The 23,969-nt window shown below is 40.6% G+C and overlaps 1 protein-coding gene across 1 annotated transcript; it reads left to right on the plus strand.

Moving 5' to 3' along the window:
* The first annotated feature begins 480 nt into the window (after positions 1 to 480).
* STEAP4 (STEAP family member 4) lies at positions 481 to 20,434 on the plus strand. Its single transcript, XM_009330533.1, is given in 6 exon segments — positions 481 to 547; positions 550 to 635; positions 16,033 to 16,488; positions 17,864 to 18,391; positions 18,990 to 19,154; positions 20,165 to 20,434. Coding segments are annotated over 6 exon segments (1,572 nt in total).
* Positions 20,435 to 23,969: the final 3,535 nt, after the last annotated feature.

A 23,969-nucleotide genomic window follows, 5' to 3' on the forward strand; every position in this document is an offset into this window, starting at 1 on the left:
GGCTCTGGCTCCACAGGATCGCTGTAGTTGCCAAGGATATCTAGAGAATCTCAGAGATCAGGTACTTTCAACCATCCCCATGTCAAATTCCTTTCATCCCGATGTGACATTCTTACTGTACCTACCCACAGCTGGAATGGCACAGGAGAGCCGTGACACAAAAAAAAAGCAGCTCTCCTTCCAGGCAAATAGTTGCTGTTGTGCTTCTACAACATTCTTGGCTTCTGCAATTCTCTGGTTAGTCTTCCAAGAGTGGGGGAATGCAGCCAAACCTTAGCTCTGGCCGATAGCCAAGGGGCAAGTCAGTGCCAGCATGACAAAAGTAACCACAGCTTCACCTCAGCTGTAAATACAAGGGCTGGGACTTTCCCTGAGACTTTGACGGGAAGTTCTTTCACACCGCGCAGACAGACAAGGCTTGCAACATCCCCTCATCTCACCCTTCCCTGTGCGCTCACCCTGGCTTCCACTAGATGATAAATGCCAGCGAGGCTGTCGGGGTTTCTGCACTCTGCTCCAGGCAAGAGGACCTCTCTGCAGCTCCTGAGGTCTCTCTTGCTCCAGCACAAACAGCATCTCACCGGATGGGAAAGCACTGGCTTGCCTAGGGGGACTGCAGCAGGTTGGGTGCACAGGTGAGTTTTACACAGATGAGACACAGGTTTCTCTCACTTCTGCAGGTGGGAACAGGGAACAGAATGGCTAAACTGTCAACCTGAGAAGTTTAGGTGGGCTTGAACTTAAATTTTTAAATCTCCTGATAAAATTTTCCCCCAGCCTTTCTCCCTGCTAGACAAAAAAATACAAAGCCAGGCCGTGTCTCCTGGTTCTGTATTGACATTATACAACCTATTAGTCACTAAGAGCCGATGTAAGGAAGCGCGGAGACACAGGGAAGGATTTGTATCCGTAAAGTTAGGGCAAACCAGAACTTCGGATTAGTCAATTGGTATTCAAAGAGCTTACATAGCAGATAACAAGTGTATTTAATCTTCCAGAGGTGTTTGCTATAGTTAAAGAAGTGGAGGAAGCTTCTGCAAATAAGGATTGGTCAGTGGGTTTTAAATGATGAAGCTAGAAAGCAGATTTTCTTTCCTAAGCCAGAATCAAAATTCTGGTTTCAATTTTAGTAGCAAGTGCAGGTACTCCAAGGGTGTTTGATTTACCGCAAATAATAAGTTATCACTAATAACAGTTGGAACTAATGATTCTTTTCACTTCTGGATTCGTATGTGGATTTCATGTTTTCTCTTCCTGTTCACGCAGCATACCGATTTTAATCCTGTTTAATATTTTATAAGCAAGGGGCTTCAATGCTGCAGAAAGAAATGGATTTTTCTTAAATATTGTCTTATACCAGCTCCACGTTATTAGTTCAGAGAACATTTGCAGCTGTCAGAACTGTTCTTCAGCTTTGATATAGGAAAATTTCATATCCCCTCTAAATCTGCAACACAAACTGTCACTCAGACTATAGGCCAATTTTTTCAAGATTGTTGAGACTTTATAAAATAATGCAGTTAATGGAAGATGTAAATTCTTTTTTAGATGTGGCCTTCCTGAAGCTCCTAGATTTGTTAATAGCAATGATTTAGACTAGTATGAAGTATATTCCAATAGTCATTGAGAAATCAAGCATCCCTGTACTTTCTTCCTCCATATTGGAATTTTCTTATACAAACATATTAAGCACTTTTCATATTTGTACAATTTTAGGCAGATAGCACATTTTTAGATTACTTGTCTTACTTACAGGCAGAAATGATAACCGGATAAGGGGTTTGCTTCATGTTGAGAAATTATTAACAAAGTGTGTTGCCTACATTAGTGTTTTATTTTAGAGCAGGAGCTCACTTGGGAACTGACTCTGCTGCCCTCCACCGCGTACCATGCCATGTTTTACATCGCAGAGCAGGCTGGGGACATGCAGTCTCGGCTGCTCTTGGGTGAAACAAAACAATCCCACCACTAATGGCAATTAAGCTCACAGGACCCGACCAGAGCTAGTCCAAAGTAAAAACCCCAGCAATGTGCCTAGTGTGGGCATTGGGTGCTCAGAACCACCTTTTCCTCCCCACAAACCCAGTCCCTCAAAAATACAGACAGCAACTGAGGCTTTCAGGGACATCTGCATATTTTAAGGCCTCCCTCACTGCTTCCCAGCCTGTTTTTATTAAAACCTGTTTATTTGGTACCTTCAAGATTTGAGCCAACTGTTTCTCCCATTCCGTTCTTAGTTACAGTGCTAACAGAGTGAAACTGCAACATTTTAAACATTTTATTTTCTGTGGGACATTTTATAGATCTTGGCATTTTGACTTCATTTTTATTCTATTTAGATTTTAATGTATATTGACTTTGGTTTTTGAAAGCTGGGTTTTGGGAAGAAAAGGGGGGGACGGATGTTTGAATGTCACCTTTACAGATGCTTATTGCAGTTCAGATGTGGGGTTCTTTGTCCCTGCATGCTCTAAAACAAAAAATTGGGGTGTTTTTTCCTCTTTTGACATCACTGTTTAGACCCACATACTCTCTTCTTTTTCAAAATTCCTCCAACATGTATTCCCCTTAGTGAGAGCACAGCCAATGAAATAGTAAATTCCCTTACTTGATGTCTTAGATGGGACTGTGAGAAATGGGTGCACTCTCAGATGTCCTCATGGAGCGTTTTCTGGGCTGCCGACGACAGTTCTCTCCCATCTGCTGCCGTGGTTTGGGCAGGGTGCTCTGGCAGGGCTGTGGCGGGCAGTGAGTGGCAGCTCAGGTAAGCACTGGTTATATAGGTGCTTCTTGGAAACAGAGGAGGAGCAGGAATAGCTGCCAGAAAAAGTACTAATTAGAGGACTGACAAAGCTGCCTCCCAACCTCATAATGACTACTGAGTAAAGCCCTAGAGACACAATTGCAAAGGTGGTTTCAAGCAATTTTTTTTACGTTAGTAAACTGTTGAGGTGACCCTCTCCTGGTGGGATTACCAGAGGAATGCTCTAACTTTGGTGGTGGCGGTGTGCTGGAGGCACAGGTTTGGCTACCCCGCTCAGCACCGCCCTGCTTGGCTGAGCTGCTTTGTGTGTCAGCCAGATCACCTGGTTCAGCAACAAGGCTAGGTCTAAACCTCACCGGGAGATGCAGATCCCATGACTTGCTTAGGTAAACAAACTTGTTGTGAGTACTCAACAAGTGTTGTGAGTACTCAACAAGTACATAACAAGTGAGTACTCACAACAAGTGGGTAATTATGCAATAATCGTAATAGCATAAAATGGTAATGCAATAAAAACAATGGGTTTATTCAGAAAACGCAGTTCCTCATTTTGTATTGCATTTCCTTGCTGGAGCCGCAAGAGAGCTGCAGAAGGGAATTATTTTGTCCAATCAGGCAATTACAAAAGCAGCATGACACTTTGTTTCGTACCTCCTGGCACCCTCTTCTTTCCCCTTCAGCTAAGTTTAGTAAGAACACATAAGCTTTTCATTCGTCTCTCCTCCATATCGTTTCCCAAATATCCACCTTTTCCCTCACTCCAATTGCATAGATAGGGCCTGGCGCGTTCCTTTCTTGCTTATTGCATGGTCTTGACACGCAGAACCAAGAGCATAACTTCTGCCTTGACCCCAGGTATTTCACAGGGGTAGGAACAAGAGATACCCAATGGCCTTGACTGAGACCAGGAGCAAGTAAAAGACAGAAACCAGGGTGACTTCTCTCTGAAGTTGGCAGCCTCTGCGTAAGAGGGCTCAGGCAGCAGAGATTTGTGAGAGATCTTGTGTAAGGTTTCCTATGCCCCTGTGCAGTGGACCGTGGCACAGGATAACGCTGGCTGCCTTGTGCTGCACTGCAAGCAATCTGGTGGCGATGCTGTGCTCCGAGAGCAGTAGCTCACAGGCAGTACCCTGGCAGAGAGGTTTCATGTGTACCACCGCCTGGGCTAGGAGCCAAGGAAATGACCCACTGCTGCACACACCCATCCCTGCTTGCCAGGCTAGAGAATTACCAGCAGCAGCTTGGGCATCTGCAAAACCTGAGCTGAACTCAAAGGGAGCTTTGGTCAAAAAAAATAACAAACTAGACCTTTCCATTTCTCAGTATAGGATGCTGCCCTGAACAGTTCTGCAAATTTTTTGCTAATCTCATCTCTGGGTTTTTTTTAATTTTAAAAGCATATTTTTAAATTCAGGCTTCCTAGCAGTTAATTTTCGAAGCCTGTAGCTTAAGGTTGTTGCTTAAAGAGTCCTGAAATCATTTGGCTCAGTAAGACGGGGAATTTCTTTCATCTTGAGAAAGAACTAGTTTTTAAAAGATTGCCTGATAAGAATTTTTCCTTGCTGAAAAATGCAACAGCATTTAAAACTGTGTCTTTTTTTGTGAGGAACATGATTTCTTTATTTCTGAAAAAATCAGTGTTCTTTTTGTCCTGAAGGCAGGCATGTCTCTGCAGATGCCACTCAGCCGCAGTCAAGTAGGAGAGGAAAATGTTCAAGTTCATGTAAAAGAAAGAAAGGAAACCAAAAGGAGCAAATAAATACTTTTAATGTACTTCATATTAAGTGAATAAGGGAGCTGATAAAATTATCCACTGCTAAATTGCATGTCTTTAAACATATTTTACTGTATAGGCTTGTGTAAGCAAGAACACAGATTAATAAACTTTCTGTAAAATCTGCTTGGCCCCATTCCAGACATGTTGCAAATCCACATATATTTGTTTTGGCAAGAAAACTTCATATTCATGCTCCTTTTTCTTAAATCTTTCATCATACTCTCGCTCTCACTCCTCAGATTTCTAAGAGCGTAAGACAGCCAAGAACAGCACTGCAGCAGCCACCTTGCCTCTGACTTTATCACAGGTGTTATGAAGCAACTGAGCTTCATTTTCTTCCCACTTGTGTCAACCTGGTCCAAAAGCAATCAACAATTCCATTAGTGTAAATGGGAAGAGAGCCAGGTTTGTCACGCACTCCTAGAGCTCGTAATAAATATGTGGCTTGAACTCTTACATTTTTAGCGCTCTGAAGGTCTGGTTTTGGTTGGTTGCTGGTGTAATGCCAGCTAATTCCAGTCTCGGTGTATCCTACTGATGGGCTGTCAGTAAAAGCATCCCAAATAACATCCCCTGCCTCGTCCTCCATGCCTTTCGACAGACCACAGCGACATAGGGTCACAACTGAAGAGCCATTTCTCACTTGTTTCCTTCTCTTTTGATGGTACAGACATGCACGTGGGTGTGTGTACATCATGATTTTTTTAGGGTGTCAATTATTTTAGCCTGATTTCTGTAGGAAGTGAGATTTCTCTGATCATGCAGAGGTATGTGAGTGTATGTATGTTTATGTGTGTTCCCCAATCATTTTTTTAGTGATGATTTCAAACAAATATACCAGGAGGAGAGAGGGCTCTCTTTTCCTTATGTTGCATGAAAAAAGGCAGCTGAAGAGCCCACAGAAGAGTCCTGAAAAATCGAAGACTATACTGTGACTATATACATTTAAAAGACCTAATAAGAAGAAATGTTACAGGAGTCATCTCCTGTGATTCGAAACAGCTTCAATCAGTGATTGTAATCAGCCAAGAAACACAAACCCCTAGGAAGCCAGGCTTCATTATTTTTAGTGTTATTTCTCTGTGAGACAGAGCTATTTGTTAATGTCTCTAAATGGCAGATAAAAGATGCTCAGAAGAATAGCTTCACAGTGAGGGAAGGACTCAGCAGAAACCCAGGAGGTGCTTCTCCACACGCAGTGGATCTGAAAACATGCCTTTCAAGGTCTCAGGGCATGTCCTGGGCCAACTGGGATAAATCCAGTGCCCCCTGCACTGTAGGCAGGTCTGTCTCTCCTTCTCACCCTTGCTCACTTTCAGGTGTTTCATGAAATATTTTCATTCTCCTTGCAGTTGACTAGGCTGGATTAAAGCTTAATACCTACACACCTCAGAACAGTACAACAGCCCTGAAAAGACTGAGGAAATTACTCAAGTTATAGCTGGGTCTTACATGTTTATGGGAGCAGCTGGAAGTGGTGAGATTTCCAGCCCTCTCAGTACTTTGCTATGATTTAGACAACATTAAGCACATCTATTTAGGCCTATACTTCATCTGTTTGAAGAGCCTCTAGGCAGCTTTAGTGTTCTCCTGATAAAAAGTGAAGATGTGGGAAACGTGATGTCCTCTGTAGGAGGATTTATTGTCTCAAACAATTATTTTTTATCAGCTTTGTCAAAACTTGGAACCCAGGATTTTCTGCTGAGAAGAACAGCAGATATTCATTTGCTTGAAAGAAAATTCATGAATAATTTGTTGTAATACCTTTTTTAGGAGCTATTCTGCTATTTTCTTTATGTGTTTAGGTACTGGATTAATCATGGGAGAGTAGTTTAGCCACATGCTTTTCAGTTTTAGGTCTTTCAAGCAACAGAAAATGCAGTTTATAATTTAGGGCAGATTTGGTTCTACAAGAACAGTATTTGTTATAGAGTGCGTTCTTTCTCTCTCTGTGGGAATGGTAAAATGAAATTTTAAGTAAATGAGATTGCCTCAGAGTAGTGTACATGTCTTTCTGAGGAAACTTTTTAAATCTCATTTCACCTGTTTTCCAAGCTACACCAGGATTACTGAATATTATGCATGTGTGAAATACTTCATAAAGATACTTCCAAAGCTGCAGTACTACATATGCAAAAAATGAAGTACTAATCACACTCTTTTTCTACTATATTTAATGGGCTACTATATGTAATTTTAGAGTATTGGGGCGCTTTTGTCTAATATACACCTTTTGATCATAGATGACAAGACAAAGCGGGATTCTCATTTACAAAAAAACCCCAAAAAACAGTTGGGGATGACTTCTACTTGCCAGTACATGCAATAAACAGCTAAGACAATAATGAGAATTAACTCTATTCCTGAAAGAAACTGTTTAACTTTGGAGAACTTGACAGCATGGTAAACTAAAAATTATCAATGAAAAAAGTATAATTCCAAACAAAAATATGTACTCATTTACTTATTTGGTTGAAGTTCACCATGCCCATCTGCAGGTATACAGGGATTTGAAGGAAACAATGAAAAAAGAGACTTGATATAAAAAAAAAAATAAAAAGAAAAAACCCAGCCACTTCCACTGCCTTTAACACTCTTGGTTGTAGGCACTGTTCTTCATTGTCACCAGCATGAGTACATGCCATTAGCATGGTGTCAAAGCACCACGGTTACCACAAGTGCAGCCCACCCAGGACTGAGAAGGGTGTATGTTTATCAGGTAGGGAAGGATCAGGTGTACACAGAGGCATTGGGGAAGCAAACCTGATTGACCCTGTTTAGTCTGTTCAAAGAGGTATGAGGAAGGTCTGCAGGACACGGGACACCTCCAAAGGGTTTACTTTCACCAGTTCGGCCATAAATGCCAATTCAAGATCAGCTCACAGTTGCCCGGCAGGATTAAGACATGTAATCATGTCAAGTCCAACGGCGTGTTGGGCTTTCTCTCTGTAGTGATGTGGGAATCTGGTTTCAAAGTGTTTTCGAAGAGTCATGCTTTGAATCTCTGTTGGTGGAATGAGTTGCAATGTGCTCGGCCCCGCCTCTGTTGTTCAAACTACGTAAACAAGTTCCTGAATCCATGTAAGGAACTGCATGTTTTCAGGTGGTTCCTGACCAGAGAGATACAGAGCTTTGGCTGAAAAAGACCTTGAGTGGAGGCTTGAGGACTTATATATGTGGATGCTGTGTGAGAAAGTTCAGCTGATCCTTGCTGTAATGACAATGAGAGATTTGGAAAAAAAGAAAACAGAAACAGACAAATCCTCTGTGTTAAAAGAGTAGTGGAGTTAAGGTGAGTTGTAAGAAGTCATGTCAGCAGCTTAAAATGAGGTCTACAGGAGGGCATAGCCTGAACCCAAGCCGCTTATCCCAGATGTCCTGGTTTCACTACTGTACAAGCAGAGTTAATCACCAAAGGTTAGTAAACCTGAGGGAAGAATTAACTTCTTCATGTAGCAGTATGCTATTGGAGTTCAGCTGTGCAATGGACTAAATTTAATAAGCTCCAAAGTGTCAACCCATGTGTCTCCCCATCATTATAGAAAAATAACCCTTTTGATATCTGGAGAAACAAGATTTTTCTAGAAAGGTGAACCTAGAAAACACACTGTTCATACTGATATTCTAGTACATGAAACACTGGAATATGCAGTCGATACTGTTGTCATGACTCATGTATAACTGTATATGAATTCACACAGATGAATCTACCCCCAGCACGCTATATAATCAGCCAGACGTATTATGTCAGGACCTTTATTTGCCTCCAGAATGTTGTACTAGAACAATGGCAAGCTGCTCCAGAGAGGCCATTCTCATGCTTAGCACTGTTTATTATTTGCATAGCGTAAGAGTCCCTGCTGTTATTTACAAGGAAATAGCAGTCAAAATATTTAGAATCATAGAATCATAGAATCATTAAGGTTGGAAAAGACCTCTAAGATCATCGAGTCTGACCGTCAACCCAACACCACCATGCCCACTAAACCATGTCCCTAAGAGCCTCATCTACCCGTCTTTTAAATACTTCCAGGGATGGTGACTCAACCACTTCCCTGGGCAGCCTGTTCCAATATTTAACCACTCTTTCAGTAAAGAAATTTAGTTTACATAGAAAGAGGGCCTTTGATACTTCACTTTTTAAAGTTACACTCTCGTGACATTTGTTCTGCATATAATCTTTATGACCACCTTTGGGATTATGATTTTCACAATGAGCTTAAAAAGAAAAAAAAAAGGTGATAAATGGATCAGTGTTCTAAATCTTGAGACTAGTTCCTACAGTAGACAATACCATAATCTACTTGGATCACAGCTGTGCTGGCCATTGACTCTCTTCATATTCTACTTATAAACCTTTCTTTTACATGGCTATGGATCAAACTCCTGGCAATTCTTTGGCCATTTATCTTCTCATAGTCCTTATATCCCGCTTCATCTTCCAAACACTTGCCCTGAATCAAAAGATAAAAGAACACAGACGCAGTAGAAGGTTTTGGAAAATGATAGAGGGGAAAATACAGAGGTTCTGTCACGGTTGGGAGCCACCACAGGCCACCAGACGAGATCAAGTCCTCAGAAATGGACCTGACCACCTAGCAGAATAATAAGCAGAGTATACTAGATTCTGAAGGTGGGAAGGTGATGTTCCATGAGAAGTACAATTAGAGATGAAAATGAGGTCAGAAGATTTGGCAGCTGCTTAAAGAAACTACGTTAAAAGCAGAGACATAAAGATTGCAATGCAGAGCAAGGACTGCAGCAAGACAACCACATGGCTGGAGCTGTGATTTCTTCAGAAACTTCAAACTCAAATAGCATACATAAATCAAAATCTATGGACAAGCACAGAAGAAGAGTACTAATATGTTGATAAGATTTGAAAAGCCACAGCACAAAAAGAAATGTAATTAGTAAGGTACATCTAGAATAACAAGAAGTTTTCTGTAAAAACATAAACTGTTAAAGGAAAATAAAGGAGAGAATTGATCCACCACTCAACTGAGAGAAAGCTATTGGCTAATGACTCCAAGAAAGCCAGCTCTGTAATGCCTATTTTGCTCTTTCTTCACTAGAAGGGTCAACCGTGATAAAAGGGTTTACATCAGTAGCAAAGAGCTGAAAATTCCAGCTAGATGACAGAAGAAAGAGATTAGGCCGTGCTCAGGTGAATTAAATGACCTGAGATCAGCGAGGCTGATGGAATTCACCTCATATTGCTCAGGGGATAACTGAAGCATTTCCACAGCCATTAATAACTATCCTTAAGAACTGTGCGGAAGAGGTAAAGTTTTGAAAGACTGGAAAAGCAAGAATAACAGCTATCTTTGAAAGTAAGAAGAAAGAGGAGATGCAGAATTATGGCCCAATCCATTTAAGTACAATTCTCAAACAAATAGAGGAAGCAAATAGAAGATAAGAAAGAAAGGGGTTATAGGCACATAGATTAATCAAGAACAAATCATTCCAAACCAACCTCATTTCCTCTTATAACAGGATAACAGGCCTTGTGAATCACACAGGCTACACAACTTGACATGAGTGAAGTTTTTAGTATGGTAAATGTTAGAGAAGATTTTCAAAAGCTTACTAGGAAAATGCAGCCTAGATTAAACTAATATAAGATAAGGTTCTGCAGAACTAGTGAAAGAAACATTTTCAGTCTCTCAGTTAATCATTGTCAAAATGGAAGACTACATTTACAGCAGATATACAGGGGGTCTTTCCTGGCAAAAGTCCTGTTCCAGAATTTCATTAAATGGTGTGGATGCCAGAAGAGACACTATGCTTATTAGAGCTGACAATCTGACAAAGTTGAAAAGGGCTGCAAGCACGTTAGAGGATGGGCTTAGAAATCAAATTGAAGCTACAGTTTGAAAAAATATGGTGCTATTCAACAGGGACAAGTGCGCAATACAGCTCTGAGTCAGAAAAAAATACAGAAATCAAGGATGGAGCAAGTGGCATGGGAGCAGTCCAATTAAAGGATTGGGTGTAACAGGATGCATTTACATTAGTATTTCAGTTCTGATCAGATGTAGAAGCAGATCACCACTTTTCAAGCTTTGCTTTACACCACAGAGAGCTCTTGGAGCATATGAAACTAGATTCCTTTCCACGAAAGCTGAGCCAGAAGACATGCTTTAGGTGCACCCTAATGCACTGCAGCTGCTAATGGGCACTCAGGCTGTGGCACTAGACCAAAGTTAATCCAAGTGGAAATCTCTGACACATGGATAGTGTGAACATCATGTGCTCAGCACCAGCTGTTTCACTCAACATCTTGGTTCCTGTTGCCACACACTACTTGTTAAAGTACTAATAGCCTTAATGCATCACAAGCTGACTATGAATCAGCTGTGTTGTGAATAACACAAATGTGACAGTGGGATGATGGGTTGTCTGTGAGGCAAGTGAAGAAATCCTTTTCTACCTGGTAAGATCTCAGCAACAGTACTGCGTTCAGTTTTAGCATGATACTTTTAATTAACAGTTGGAGCAGTTTAGCCTAGAAAGATCAGAAGAAAGCCATGAGAAAGACCACCACTCTCAGAAGCATGAGTTGCAGGGAAAGATCTGGGGTTGTTTTATCTAGAGAAGAAAAAGGTGAAATGGTAACAGCTTTCACGTCCAACAAAGGCTGCTGCAAAGAGAAGGGGGATAAATTGACACCTGTGTCTACTGTGGAGGAGGCTGTATAGATTACACATAGGAAAATCCGCCTTTGGATTGAGAAATCCAAATGGTATGGCTGAGAAAGCAGTAAGCGAGAAAGCCTTCAGGATCCACAACACAGGAAGATTTTACAAACAGGTTAGACAAGCATCTGTCAGACTTGGTTTAATCATAGTAAATCCTGCCTTAGGGAGGAAGATGGACTAGATAATCTCTTGAGATCACTACCAGAGTTATTTGTTTTGCTTCTTTTTTAAATGTAAGTAGTAAAATTACTCTTTCCTGCTCCTTTCATCTTGTATTTCTACCTTTTGAATCATTCCATTGATCTCCCATCTGCCATTTCGTGTTACATCTTTCTGATCTTTCCATTATCCATCCCAGTCTATGTCTCAGTCCCACCTCTGCCTTTCCACTTTTGGCACTGTACTTCATCTGTGGCATTGCTTCTGCTAGGAAATCCCTCCTTTTTCCCATGTGCAAAGCAATGTGCCTGTCTTCATTCGAATTCCTACATAACCAAAGTATTTACATATAACAGCTGAACTAAACATTGTACCTTCATTCAGTTCCCCTAGTGTTTATGCAGTGGGTAGAAATGACAGTTTTGCAGTTAGTGTCTTTTTTTCTTGCAGCACCTCCTTTTATCATTACTGGCCAAGTAAACCATTTTCCTTAAAATAGGATAATTCAGTGTATAAGAATACAGCAACAATGCAGAAGAGAAAGGACACAGTTAATCATTACAGAAGCTTACATGGATTATCTTTCAAATAACAAAAGGCATCACTAGTGCTCTAATGTTAGGGAGATGGATATAAGCAAAAATATTATGTATGGATACAAATCTTTATGGCTTTTTCTCAGATAATATATGACTACATATATAAAAGAACAGATAATGATTACTACATATTTCTTTGCTGGTATTTCTGCTTTCCTCTGGCGCTTTCAGAGCGCTCAGCATAACGCATGGGCACAGAGCAGACCCTCACTGCCATCAGCTGTGTCGTGGTTTAACCTCAGCCGGCAACTGAGCACCACACAGCCACTCGCTCACTCTCCCCTCCCCCCGGTGGGATGGGGGAGAGAATTGGAAGAGTAAAAGTGAGAAAACCCGTGAGTTGAGGCAAGAACAGTTTAATAATTGAAATAAAATAAAATAGTAGTAATAATAATAAAAGAATATACAAAGCAAGTGATGCACGATGTAATTGCTCACCACAGCCAGTCCCCGAGCAGCGGTCCCCCCCGGCCAGCTTTCCCCCAGTTTATGTACTGAAGATGACGTCACATGGTATGGACTGTCCCTTTGGCCAGTTTGGGTCAGCGGGCCTGGCTGTGCCCCCTCCCAGCTTCTTGTGCACCTCCAGCCTTCTCAGTCGGTAGAGCATGGGAAGCTGAAAAGTCCTTGACTAGTGTAAGCACTACTTAGCAACAACTAAAACATCAGTGTGTTATCAACATTGTTCTCATCCTAAATCCAAAACACAGCACTGTACCAGCTACTAGGAAGGAAATTAACTCTATCCCAGCCGAAAGCAGGACAGGCTGGTTACTGAGACCCCAGTGTCAGCCTTTGGGCTGAGCTCTCAGACACCAGACTGGCCCTGCGTCCCTTGTGATGTACTTCTGCTTCCCATCTTTCACACTGATGTATAACAATAAAACACCTTGTCCTATAGAAAATTAATATCTTCTCGCATTGCAGCTATTGCTGTCATGGTCTCTGGGAGGCCATTTTCCTTGATTTGACTTTACACCCACCCAGCTGCCATCAGAGGCCACATTTTCTTCAAATACACACAGTAAAGCCAGAATTTATTTATGCACTGTCTACGTGCTCATAACCTACCGCCTGAATTAACCTCCAGAAGTTCACTGCAAAGCCCACAACCTTCTTTTAGTTCAACAACAGCCAGCTGGCACAAAGGCATGTTGGAAGGAAGGAAAAAAAGGATTCAATGGAGAAAATTAATTTAATTTCTGTCTTTGTTAGAAGGAGGCATGGTCCAGAAGGCCTGGGATTTAAAAGCAAACTTGCCTTGTCTTACATGTGATTTTCAGAAGTAGCAGATGCACTACTAAGTTAATATCAGTTTTACAATATACTTAATTTGTTAAAAAATTCATTGTTGACCAGTTTATTTCTAATGTATAATGTGTTCCATCATAACAGCTATAGGCATCCCTGTTTAACTCTTTAAATGAAAAGGTAAATTCTGCTTACTTTATTCAAGCAAATTGTCTCTCTTGTTAAAAATGGTGTTAACATAAATTAGACCACCAGTATTAAAGGTAGTTTTAACTCTCTTCAGCTTTCTATGGAATAATATTCACTGCCTTGTACAAGTCCTTTTACATCTTAGATACTGGTCCAAGAAACTGTATTTTGAAAAAAAAGAATGTTCCTTACATTAATTCTTGTTTTCATCTCCCTCTTTTTCTCTTTTCTGGCAAGATGAGTTCAGTGTTCACTAGCAAATGAGCTCTTCAGTATTACTGAACAATGGAAGCACTTTATAGACTTATTTCTTGCTGGTGGATCCATTTCTATATTAAATATTTTTATAAGCTCAAACAAAACATAACTTTAACCAATCTACCAAATATATTACCTGATAACATCTATTTGAGTTTTGTTTTTTTCCAGTCTTACTTTGGAGAGGAGAATGATTTGCATAGTTCACTCAGCAATAACTTGCTGATTTCTTGAGGGCAAATACAGAAGTTTTCAGCTGGACGATCGTGTGTTACAAATGAGTTTTACTTTTCATTTTAGACAGGAGCCTACTTTGTTAAAAAGAAAAATTAAGAAAGGAAAGTTGAGTCTTATTAGGGACGGAGTTGGACCATTTATTAATATTACATGCGCAACTCTTCTGTTCTTTTTGAAATACAGACTATCCCCAAAAAGGAATTTTATAGCTTTAGTCACATTAGAGCCTCATGGGACATTAGTAAAGCCCTCAGAGAATGATTTTTAAATATGTCAAAGGACTTTGCATTTGTATGCATTTGTCAGAGCACACAAATATGCAAGAGCTATTCACATGGGTCCCTTTGAGGATCTATTTTCATGCTCAGTGTGTTACTTGATGAAGTACACAGAGTCCAGCTGGGTAGCTGGGACTGCAGCTTCAGGAGAGCTGGGGTTAACACCCTGCTGCACTGCAAAGCGTCCTGTGGGACCTGCACAAGCCACAAAGGCTATGAGCACATAGATCCTCGGGCCCTTCTCTGCCTGAATTTATGCCTTCCCCTAATGACCAGAAGCAAACTCCCTTGGTAGCTCTCTAAATCCCACGGCTCCCACAGCTCATTGCAGGAACGATGCTGAGCAGGCACTGATGCCAACTGAGGGCTAGCTAGCTACATACAGAGCTAGTTCAAGCCAAAAAACTTCTCATATGATTCTGAGAATAAGCATTTTTCTACCTATCTTACTAGTGAAGCTTACACCCTACAGCACAGGCCAAAATGATGTGTGCATCCCTGACTCACAGCCCTTAACTCTAGGTCACAGCAGGGTAGGGGGAAGTTCAGGCTTGATTTTCTTATTCACCAAACAAATGCAATTTAGAATCATGCCAGATTTTTAAAAAGCAAAAACTGTTCTGGTTAGAGAAAAATATAAAAGAAAGTAAAGAACATAATCTCAGTGTTTTTAAATGACAGAGTTTCATTCTGAACGGTGCTTCACAGAAGAATGTAAGCAAAGGGTTAATAAACAGCAGCAGCAAAGCAATTGTTTTGGGTCTAGCTAACCATTTCGTGCATTTCTTTCCTGCAAATTGGAAAATCAGTTATTCCTATAGCTTTAATTAAGACAGTTGCCTGCAATGCAGTGAAAGACTTGAATCAGGGCTCCTGCAAATTAAATGACTGCTCTAAGTACTAAATTGCTGGCCAGTCCAAGACAGGGGTCTCTCAAGATCTCCTGTTGGAGGTCTTCCTTCGGGCCTTAGGTTTTCTGGTCCGCGTTCACCTTTTGTAAAGTGAGGACAACGCATGTGGACCTACTGCAAGACCTTTGGAACAGACCTTTTTGATTTTCTATTTCTATCATGGGTCTCACTCTGCAAGTACAGAGAGTACGTACTGCTATGGCATGGATAATAATACATTAAAGACTTTGAAGCTTCCAGGTACAGTGATAAAGGAGGATAGATAAAAACCTCAAAGAGAATTTTATTATGAGTAATACATAAATATCAAAAATAAATGTTCAACATGAAATATTCCAATTCCACTGTCCAAATGCTTCACGGGACATTCTTCAGGAATGTCGGGAAACAAACTGGCATTGACTAGTTGTATTAAGGAAATACTGAGGACAACAGATAGGTTTGTAGCTACCTTTTATAACATCTCTTTCTCAGGTATTTTACAAAAGACCTTCCAGGTTCTAATCTGATTAGAAACACACTCCTCTTCTATGTTTTTCAATAGCATAAGGAAGCAGAAATTACTCTGAAACATGTGCAACCCTTGCTCTCTGTGCTCCTGCATCTTTTCCTCCTGCTTTCCCTTTGAGAGAGGAAACCTGCAACAGTTCAACTGAATGTTAAAATCCATAAAATGGATGGAAAAGAGGGTGCCATAAGAAATGGAGAGGTGAATATCCAGAACCATTTTTTAAAAACTGTACAGAAATCTTCTGAGAGTGTGTATTCAGAAGAGTGTGCAGGAAGCGTATTAAGAGGCAAGAAAACTCAGATATTTATTTTGTATAGCCAGAGTGGATGCTAACCTTTCATTTTCAAGAGATTGATGTTTTGCTTAGTTTGTTCCTACTACTTTTTTTTTTTAACAGATGAATAAAAATTCTTCCAACATAATGGCTTTGGCTCCTAACACTTCTAACAAAAGAGAGACGGTGTGCATATTTGGAACTGGAGATTTTGGAAGAGCTCTGGGGCATAAAATTATTCAGGCCGGCTACCCCCTCGTGTTTGGAAGCCGGAGCACACAGACATCCAGCCTGATTCCCAAGGATGCAGAGGTGTTGAGCCATGCAGAGGCAGCGCAGAAAGCTGCCATCATCATTATAGCAATCCAGAGGCAACATTACAACTTCCTTACACCACTAGCAGAAACTCTCCGTGGAAAAGTCTTGGTGGACGTAAGCAACAACTTAAAAATAAACCAGTATCCTGAATCCAACGCAGAGTACCTCGCTCAGCTGGTGCCCGGTGCTAAGGTTGTGAAAGCCTTTAACACCGTGTCAGCCTGGGCCTTGCAGTCGGGCACACTGGATGCAAGCCGGCAGGTAAGACTGAGCAACGGGGGTTTCCTACGTCATAGACTTATATATCGTATGTCTTCTTAACAGCTAGACAAAACACATACAGGACATACGACTCAGACAGGGTTCAGATGGTATTTTCACTACAATTGCCCATTTCAAATTAAATGTGAGCTAAAATTCACTTTTGGCTTGTAATATGGCATGACAAGGAATATCAATAGCTTGCCTCTGAACTCAGTAAGGTGTTTGGAGACACTAGAGAAGCAAGGAAAGAAAGGTAGCAGAGCTACAAAGACAGCGAGAGCAAATCAGGAGGAAATGAGGGTTGCATCAGTTGTTCACCGGGATTGTGAAGTTAAGCAGAAAGGAGAGAGGAGGAATATATCAAAGCAAGAATAAAATGAAGGTAGCAAAAAAAGGGAGGCAAGGGATATGATGGGGCAATAGAATGAGTATGGGCAACAGAAGTGAGCTGGAAGGTGAATAAATTAATAAAAATTTTCTAAATCAGAATCCATCACCACAGAAGTTTAACACAACAACAGTGTGTGCAAACCATTTTAACCAGCTCCTTAACCACAGGCCAGCGAGCACAGAGCTGGTCATAGAAAGCAACACAGCAGCTTACTTGAAGACAAATCATTTATTATTACCCTGTTTTCTGCTGCTCTGACAGTGCTCTTGTACAATGCATAAAATCAGCCAGCTACTCAAACCATTGCTAGCTTTGCTTTCTGCTGCCAGATAAATGGTTTTGGCTAAACTAAAGACCCAAGGACTTCCAAGCCTAGGCTCTACAAGCCTTCATCATATCAACAAGAGCAGAAATTGCCCCCTTTCTCCCAGTTCCAAAAGGAGTATTGTCTTGCATACTCACAGAAAAGACAGTTTCTTCACTATTTTACTAGACTTGGAAAGAAATAATATTTACTTTTGTGATAGGGCAATCATGTTTTAAAGATCTCTGTCCCCAGTTCCCTGGAGTACTTACGGACCACTGTAGCAGCAATTGACAATTTTGCACCTATTTACTCCTAGTGAAAATTTTGCTCCTATTTACTTCTATAAAATCTTGTGCTTACAAAGTGCTTGCAGGTCTTCAGAAGAGTATGTCAAGTCTTCTAGGCAAAGACTTGTACTAAGTGTGTTATACATTGTTCTTTTCAGATACAAAATTTTGCCACTTGAAACAATCTCCTTCCCCAAAGAAAAGATTCATATTCTTAGTTCTTGGACTTGTTGGCCAAGAAAGTACCTATAGGCTACTTTTTGCCTGTACAAATTAAGGCGCGCAGGGAAGCCAACAAGTAGTCTAGGAAGCTTGTGTTCATCATCCATATCCAGGCAGGATGGTAGTAGAGAATGTCACAAAAGTCTGTCTAATTTTTGTCTGCAGGTGTTTGTCTGTGGAGATGACATGGAAGCTAAACAAATGGTGATGGATATTGTTCGTGCACTGGGTCTCACTCCATTAGATCAGGGATCCCTCTTGGCTGCTCAGGAAATAGAAAATTACCCTCTGCAACTCTTTCCAATGTGGAAGTTTCCCATCCTTTTGTCCCTTGGCCTAACCGCATTCTTCTTCTTCTACTGTTTGACTCGTGACGTAATTTACCCTTATGTTTATGAAAACAAAGACTTTTCATTTTTTATTGCAATTTCCATTCCAAATCGGATCTGCCCTATATTGGCACTCATCCTTCTTGCCTTGGTTTATCTTCCTGGTGTACTTGCCGCAATTATTCAGTTATACAGAGGCACCAAATATCGCCGTTTCCCAGACTGGCTGGACAAATGGATGCTGTGTAGGAAACAACTTGGACTAGTAGCCTTGGCATTTGCTTCTCTGCATGTTTTGTACACTCTTGTTATCCCAATTCGCTCCTTTGTAAGATGGAGAATCAGCAGTCAAACCATCTCCCAGGTAAGTTTTTTTCCCTGCTCTATGTCTTGCTTTCTTCTGGCCCTGTTACAAATACCACCTTCTATCTTGAGCTTCAGAAATTCATGTGAACAGTCTAATGTTCTTTACAATAGGGTTATTTTCCTAGTTTCTGTGTTCCTTTTAACCATTGGTATATCCAAAGTTTGTTGATATTATGTTGAGTTGAGGGGATTTCTGGCCTCCTCCTAGATAGTTTACATACTAATAAAATAAGCAGGGAAAAGGTAAACACTAAGAGTGATTTAAATAAACATATTTCCCTATTTCTCCATATACTTTTAACTATGGCACATATTTTGGCTTTCTGACATTATTTAACAACAAAGGATCACATACCTGTCCTCAACAGTAGGTCTACAGCAGCATAAAACATGCACCACAATTATAGGTACATGGAAACTATATGTAATATAACACCTCTTCTGCTTTTTGAGTAGGCTTTCAAAGTGAATCTCCGATGATTTTCAGAGAGTTAATGTATAACATTTATCTCCTAGTTACCTTAAAGGATATTTTTTTCTGCATATTGATCCAAAAACTGCTATCACTAAGATATACCTGGTCTTCTTTTCTTCAGGCACTGAACAATGAAACAAAACCACTCAACAACACTAATGCCTGGCTTAGTGACTCTTATTTGGCTTTGGGGATTTTAGGATTTTTTTTATTTGTTCTTCTGGGAATAACTTCCTTGCCTTCAGTCAGCAACAATGTCAACTGGCGAGAATTTCGATTTGTACAGGTAAGAAAGAGACTTATTTTAAAAAACCTTCTTCCCTTATAAACTATGACCACAGGCAGGTGTACTAGAGACTTAGGGCCTTCCTCCATTAGTATCTCCAAATGTGATGTGTGCACTATCCACCATCACATGGTGAAAAAAATCTACACAGCTATACAGCTCACCTGTAAAAAAACACAACTGCTCTCATGACTGCTTATGGTACAACTGGGATTACTGCATTAACAAAAGAAAATCGGGAAGACCTGAGCTCCTAAATGGCAAACAGAAAGCTGACATTGTGGAATTATCAAATTCCACAATTATACTAAGTCACAAAATATTTTAGCCATTTATTGGGCTAATTGTGTTGGTCCACAAGATAATTCAGTTAAAATGGGTCTGAAAAATGACTTTATAACTCAGATCCTCTCAATGCCAAGCATCTAAAGAGAATCTGCAGTTTCTGCAGACTCTAAAAATGGCTATGCCTATAAACAGGCTGTCCTAGGTAATATATATAATCTCAGGCCCCCGTTCGGAGGAAGCTTGGTGCAAGCTGCCATGCCTCTGCAGGAGCTGGGCTGGCAGGGGAGGGGAGGCAAAGGAAGGGGAAATTACTATCAGTGAATGTTTTATCAAGGCCAAAAACTTGCACAGTGTGATAGTTCTGGATGGATTAGCACTAGAGCATATAAAAGCTTGGATCTCTCCACTGAATTTCAGCATTTTCTCTGCATTTTCACAAATATGACAACCACTAGGAAGTATGTGTGAGCTAGCAAAAATATCAGGATTGTTGATGGAGAAAAAAACCAAAGAAGTGTGTTTCACCTAGATCCATTTGAATGAATCTTCATTAAAAAACAGTAAGAGCCTTTATATTACATAAACAAGTTTCATTTCAGCAGTCCCCAATTAGTCCCAAAGTTGGCACATTCCACAAAGCTTACTGTGTCCTGTAAATTGCATTTGTTCTGGTTTAATTTACACTTCTTTCTTTCTTTCTTTCTTTCCTTTTTCTAACCTAGTCCAAACTGGGATATGTGACACTGGTGTTGTGCACTGCACACACATTGGTTTTCGGTGGAAGCCGGTTCCTGAGCCCCTCATCGTACAGATGGTATCTTCCAAATGCCTATATGCTCTCCCTCATTGTTCCGTGCATTGTACTGGTTGTCAAATTTGTGCTTATATTTCCTTGTCTAGACAAACCTCTCACACGAATTCGACAGGGCTGGGAGAGAAATCCCCAATACTCAGAACAGTCAAATTACATTATCAACAAGTCTGCTGTATAATTAGATTAACCTGTATTATCAAAAAAAAAGAAGAAAAAAAAAAAGGATTATGAAGGCATATCAAAACAAAGTCCTGAGCCTCCTTTATCTGGAGAGTGAGAGAAAAACTGAAAAACTTGGCCAGGCCCTGAGTAAAATAAAGTTACCCCAATGACAAGCTTAAAATACAACTCAGACAAAGCCATTGAGTTCCTGCACCCCCGGCATGCTTTCACACAGGTACAGGCCCTCTCTTTTGTTCAGTGTATCTCCCCTTGCCTATTCACCCTCCAATCCTAACGAGAGTATGAGAGAAGTAAATGGTGCTCCATGTCCCTCCTCTGTCATTCCAAACCTCCTCCAGGTCTAGGCAGAACCAGAGTAACCTTTGGCATTCAATGGCATCTGCCCCTCTTCCCTGTCCTGCCCATTGAGACTCAGATCTACATGCACCTACACACACACATGCACACGCGTGTGAACACACACCCTGCTTCCACCTCCACAAGCCACCAGCATCCATAGAATGGTCATGGGATGGATGCTGACTGAGGAAGAGCTCTCTTCCTCCCAGCATTAGTTTATCCTCCATTAACATCTGATCCAAAAGAGACCTATGTTCATACCTTAGAGATAGCTGAGTAAGATTGGTTTGGTTTGTGTACAGGAACTCAAATGTTCAAAGTGTATGGGCCAAGGATTACTGAATCCTTGCTTGCACTGCTCTACCAGAAACTCAGGTGGCAAGGGGATGGAGGAGAGACCAAAATGCCAGAAAGATGTGAGATGTGCTCACAAGCCTAAGCTTCTCTACAAGTACAGGCAAAAAATGGCCAGTGATTTTTTGTGTAAGCAGTGAGTTGTAAGGAAAGAAACCGAAGGAAAATCCTATTATATCATAGGGTTGTATTATATGTCATGGTTATATCTCATGAAGAGAGTATTATTTTTCAAAAAATAAATCTTTGGATGCAATATTACAGATATTCAATGAAAATACACATATTTTAACCACAATAAAGAACTTTTTTACAGTGTTGAGCTCTGTTATCATTTCTGGAACCTCTTTTGATACGATGCAGCTGCTGGTATGCTCAGTTGCACAAAGGTGTTGGAAAGCCTTGGGGCAAGGAATAAAATGGGATCCTGTCTTCAGCCAGCTGCCTGGGCCCACCTTCCCCCATCTTTCTTTGCTCCTTGGATGCTCACATAAGCAGATCTTTGCTTAGTCATCCAAGTGAGCTGAGGATGTTGTGGAACACCACGATCCACCTGGGATGGTGACCTCCTGTTAAATTGGAAACAGGAAAGGCAAAATGTGTTGGTTTTTATAGGAAGAGAATTGCCTTCTATCTTTTGTCTCTCTGTTATTCTCCTCCCTGTCCATACAGAGGATAAATACTCACAAATATGAAAGTATGAGCATGCTAACTAGTATAGCTAACTGTACTTTCAAACAAGCACTATCAAGCAGATTTAAAAAAAAAAAACTATCTGAACGATACTTCTCAAAACATTTCTCAACAACGGAGTCTTTTTTATTTCTGGACATACATCCCCTCTTCACGTCATCCTCTGGCCCAGAAACAACATGTGCTTGATCCCCAAAAGAATGGTAAAGGAGTCTGGTGTATCAGCAATTGGTGGAGCTAGATTTCTTGGAAATAATTCTGGCATCGAGTACTAACCAGCACTGGTGCATACGTCATACTTGGCATGTCATAAACTGATACACGTATGTTTATATAGGTCTAAACAGAAGTTTTCCTTGACCTGTCACTACATTTAAAGCTTCCATCAAAGATTTTCCATGTTAACTTTACGGAATCATTTACTACAAAAAGGATTATGTATGGACTCAAAGGGCCTAAGTGACAGGACTGTTGTGAAGATGCCTGTAACACCTCTTTACAGCTCCCTAAAGAAGAGGAGAGAGAGGCAGAAACAGCAGCAAGAGAGGAGGAGAACAAGACAGAAAGAGCAAGAGAGTGTGTATGTTTGTGCATGTATATATAGGTAGAAGAGAAAGGGATAGAGCAGAAAATAAGTAGCAGCAGCCTGAGTGAATATCCTCTAGATTTGCCATTTTGTGGCCAAATTCTGGTCTCAGTGACAGAATTACTCCAGATTTATGTTATTACAAATAATAACAGTTCCAAGACACAGAAACAGATTGGGGGGGGTTTATTACTTTTTAAAGGATTTATTTTTGGTGTTTCTGCCTATGCAGATAGATACAGATCTAAAAAATGCCCTTGTCTCTCTCTCTCTCAGTTGAACGAATGGATTGGAGTTTAAACTGCAACAGCCATGGGAAGTAACACCCATTTAACAGCAATGCTTTATGAAACACAAACATTGCAAATGCTCTGCCTCCTTTTCTCTCAGGGAACAGACTCCTGTGTGTTTCTGAGTGCCATGTGTTAGAGAAAGACAGGCCAAACCAGGTCTTCCTTACCCTCGCTGAGAATTAGCGCAAAGTAACTGTAGCCTGACTGAATACCACCTGTATATTCACCCACTACTAAACCATAGTCTCAAACATACGCAGGACTGTAGCTCCTGCAGGAAAGACAAAAGAACTTCTTCAGGGACTGATACCACGTTGCTTTGTTGCGCTGAAACACAGGCCAAGATTTACTGAAAATGCTAAGAGGCTAGGTACGATTTGCAATTTGCTCTTTACTCCAGGAATAAAGTGCCAATATCTGCTGTGTGCAAACCGAGGAGACAATGCTGCTTGTTTGCATGGGGTGCGTGCAGCAGCTCTCAGGAGCTGATCCAAAGCTCTTGAATGTGAAGTCAGCAGCAGGCTCTTTGTTGACTTCTCTAAATAATAGGTCAGATCTCCAGCAGCACTTGTTCTTCCAGTCTAAAAGTGAGGGATTTCATATCCTGTTATTCTTGGGCAGCTGGGGAGTATTTGCTTCAAAAATTTACATACGTTGTAGAGAAAAAAAATTGCTTCAGTAATCTTACATGATAGTTAAACTAAAACTGTTCAATGGCAGTATTTTGAAAACAATAGCCAGTGCTATGAAAACTGTTGATAGCTTGTCTCATGGCTGAGCTCTTCATATTTTCTTTTTTTTTTTTATGTACTGACAAAGCCTGGTCAGAGAGGACATCAGAAGGATCATGAAATGAATTTTGGAAAGGGTGTTTTCCATATGGTTCCCAGAAGCCAAGAAGAGCCTTTATGTGCATATGTACATAACGCCATTCTAAGAATTCCTGCAGGAATAAAGCATTGACTCTCAAATCCACTTCTAAATCAGAGTCAACACTTAGAAAATATAAATTACAGCTTTTTAAATCAATGGTCATATGGACATTGTCACGATAACAACTAAACTTGGATTTAATTGCATAAGAAAGATTTATTCTGATGGAGAGAGTGCTACAGCATAGTGTGATTTCTAGACCTCTACATCCTGCACAATGTGGTTAATTTAACTTCCTTTTGCCTTTTTGTTATACCTAGGAAATATCCATTTCAACCAAAAAAATGCATTTATTAGTGAAAAGAAAGTATTTTAATTAATTAGATTTACTT

The sequence above is a fragment of the Pygoscelis adeliae genome, unplaced genomic scaffold (assembly GCF_000699105.1).
Source record: "Pygoscelis adeliae isolate BGI_AS28 unplaced genomic scaffold, ASM69910v1 Scaffold27, whole genome shotgun sequence".
Lineage (NCBI taxonomy): Eukaryota > Metazoa > Chordata > Aves > Sphenisciformes > Spheniscidae > Pygoscelis > Pygoscelis adeliae.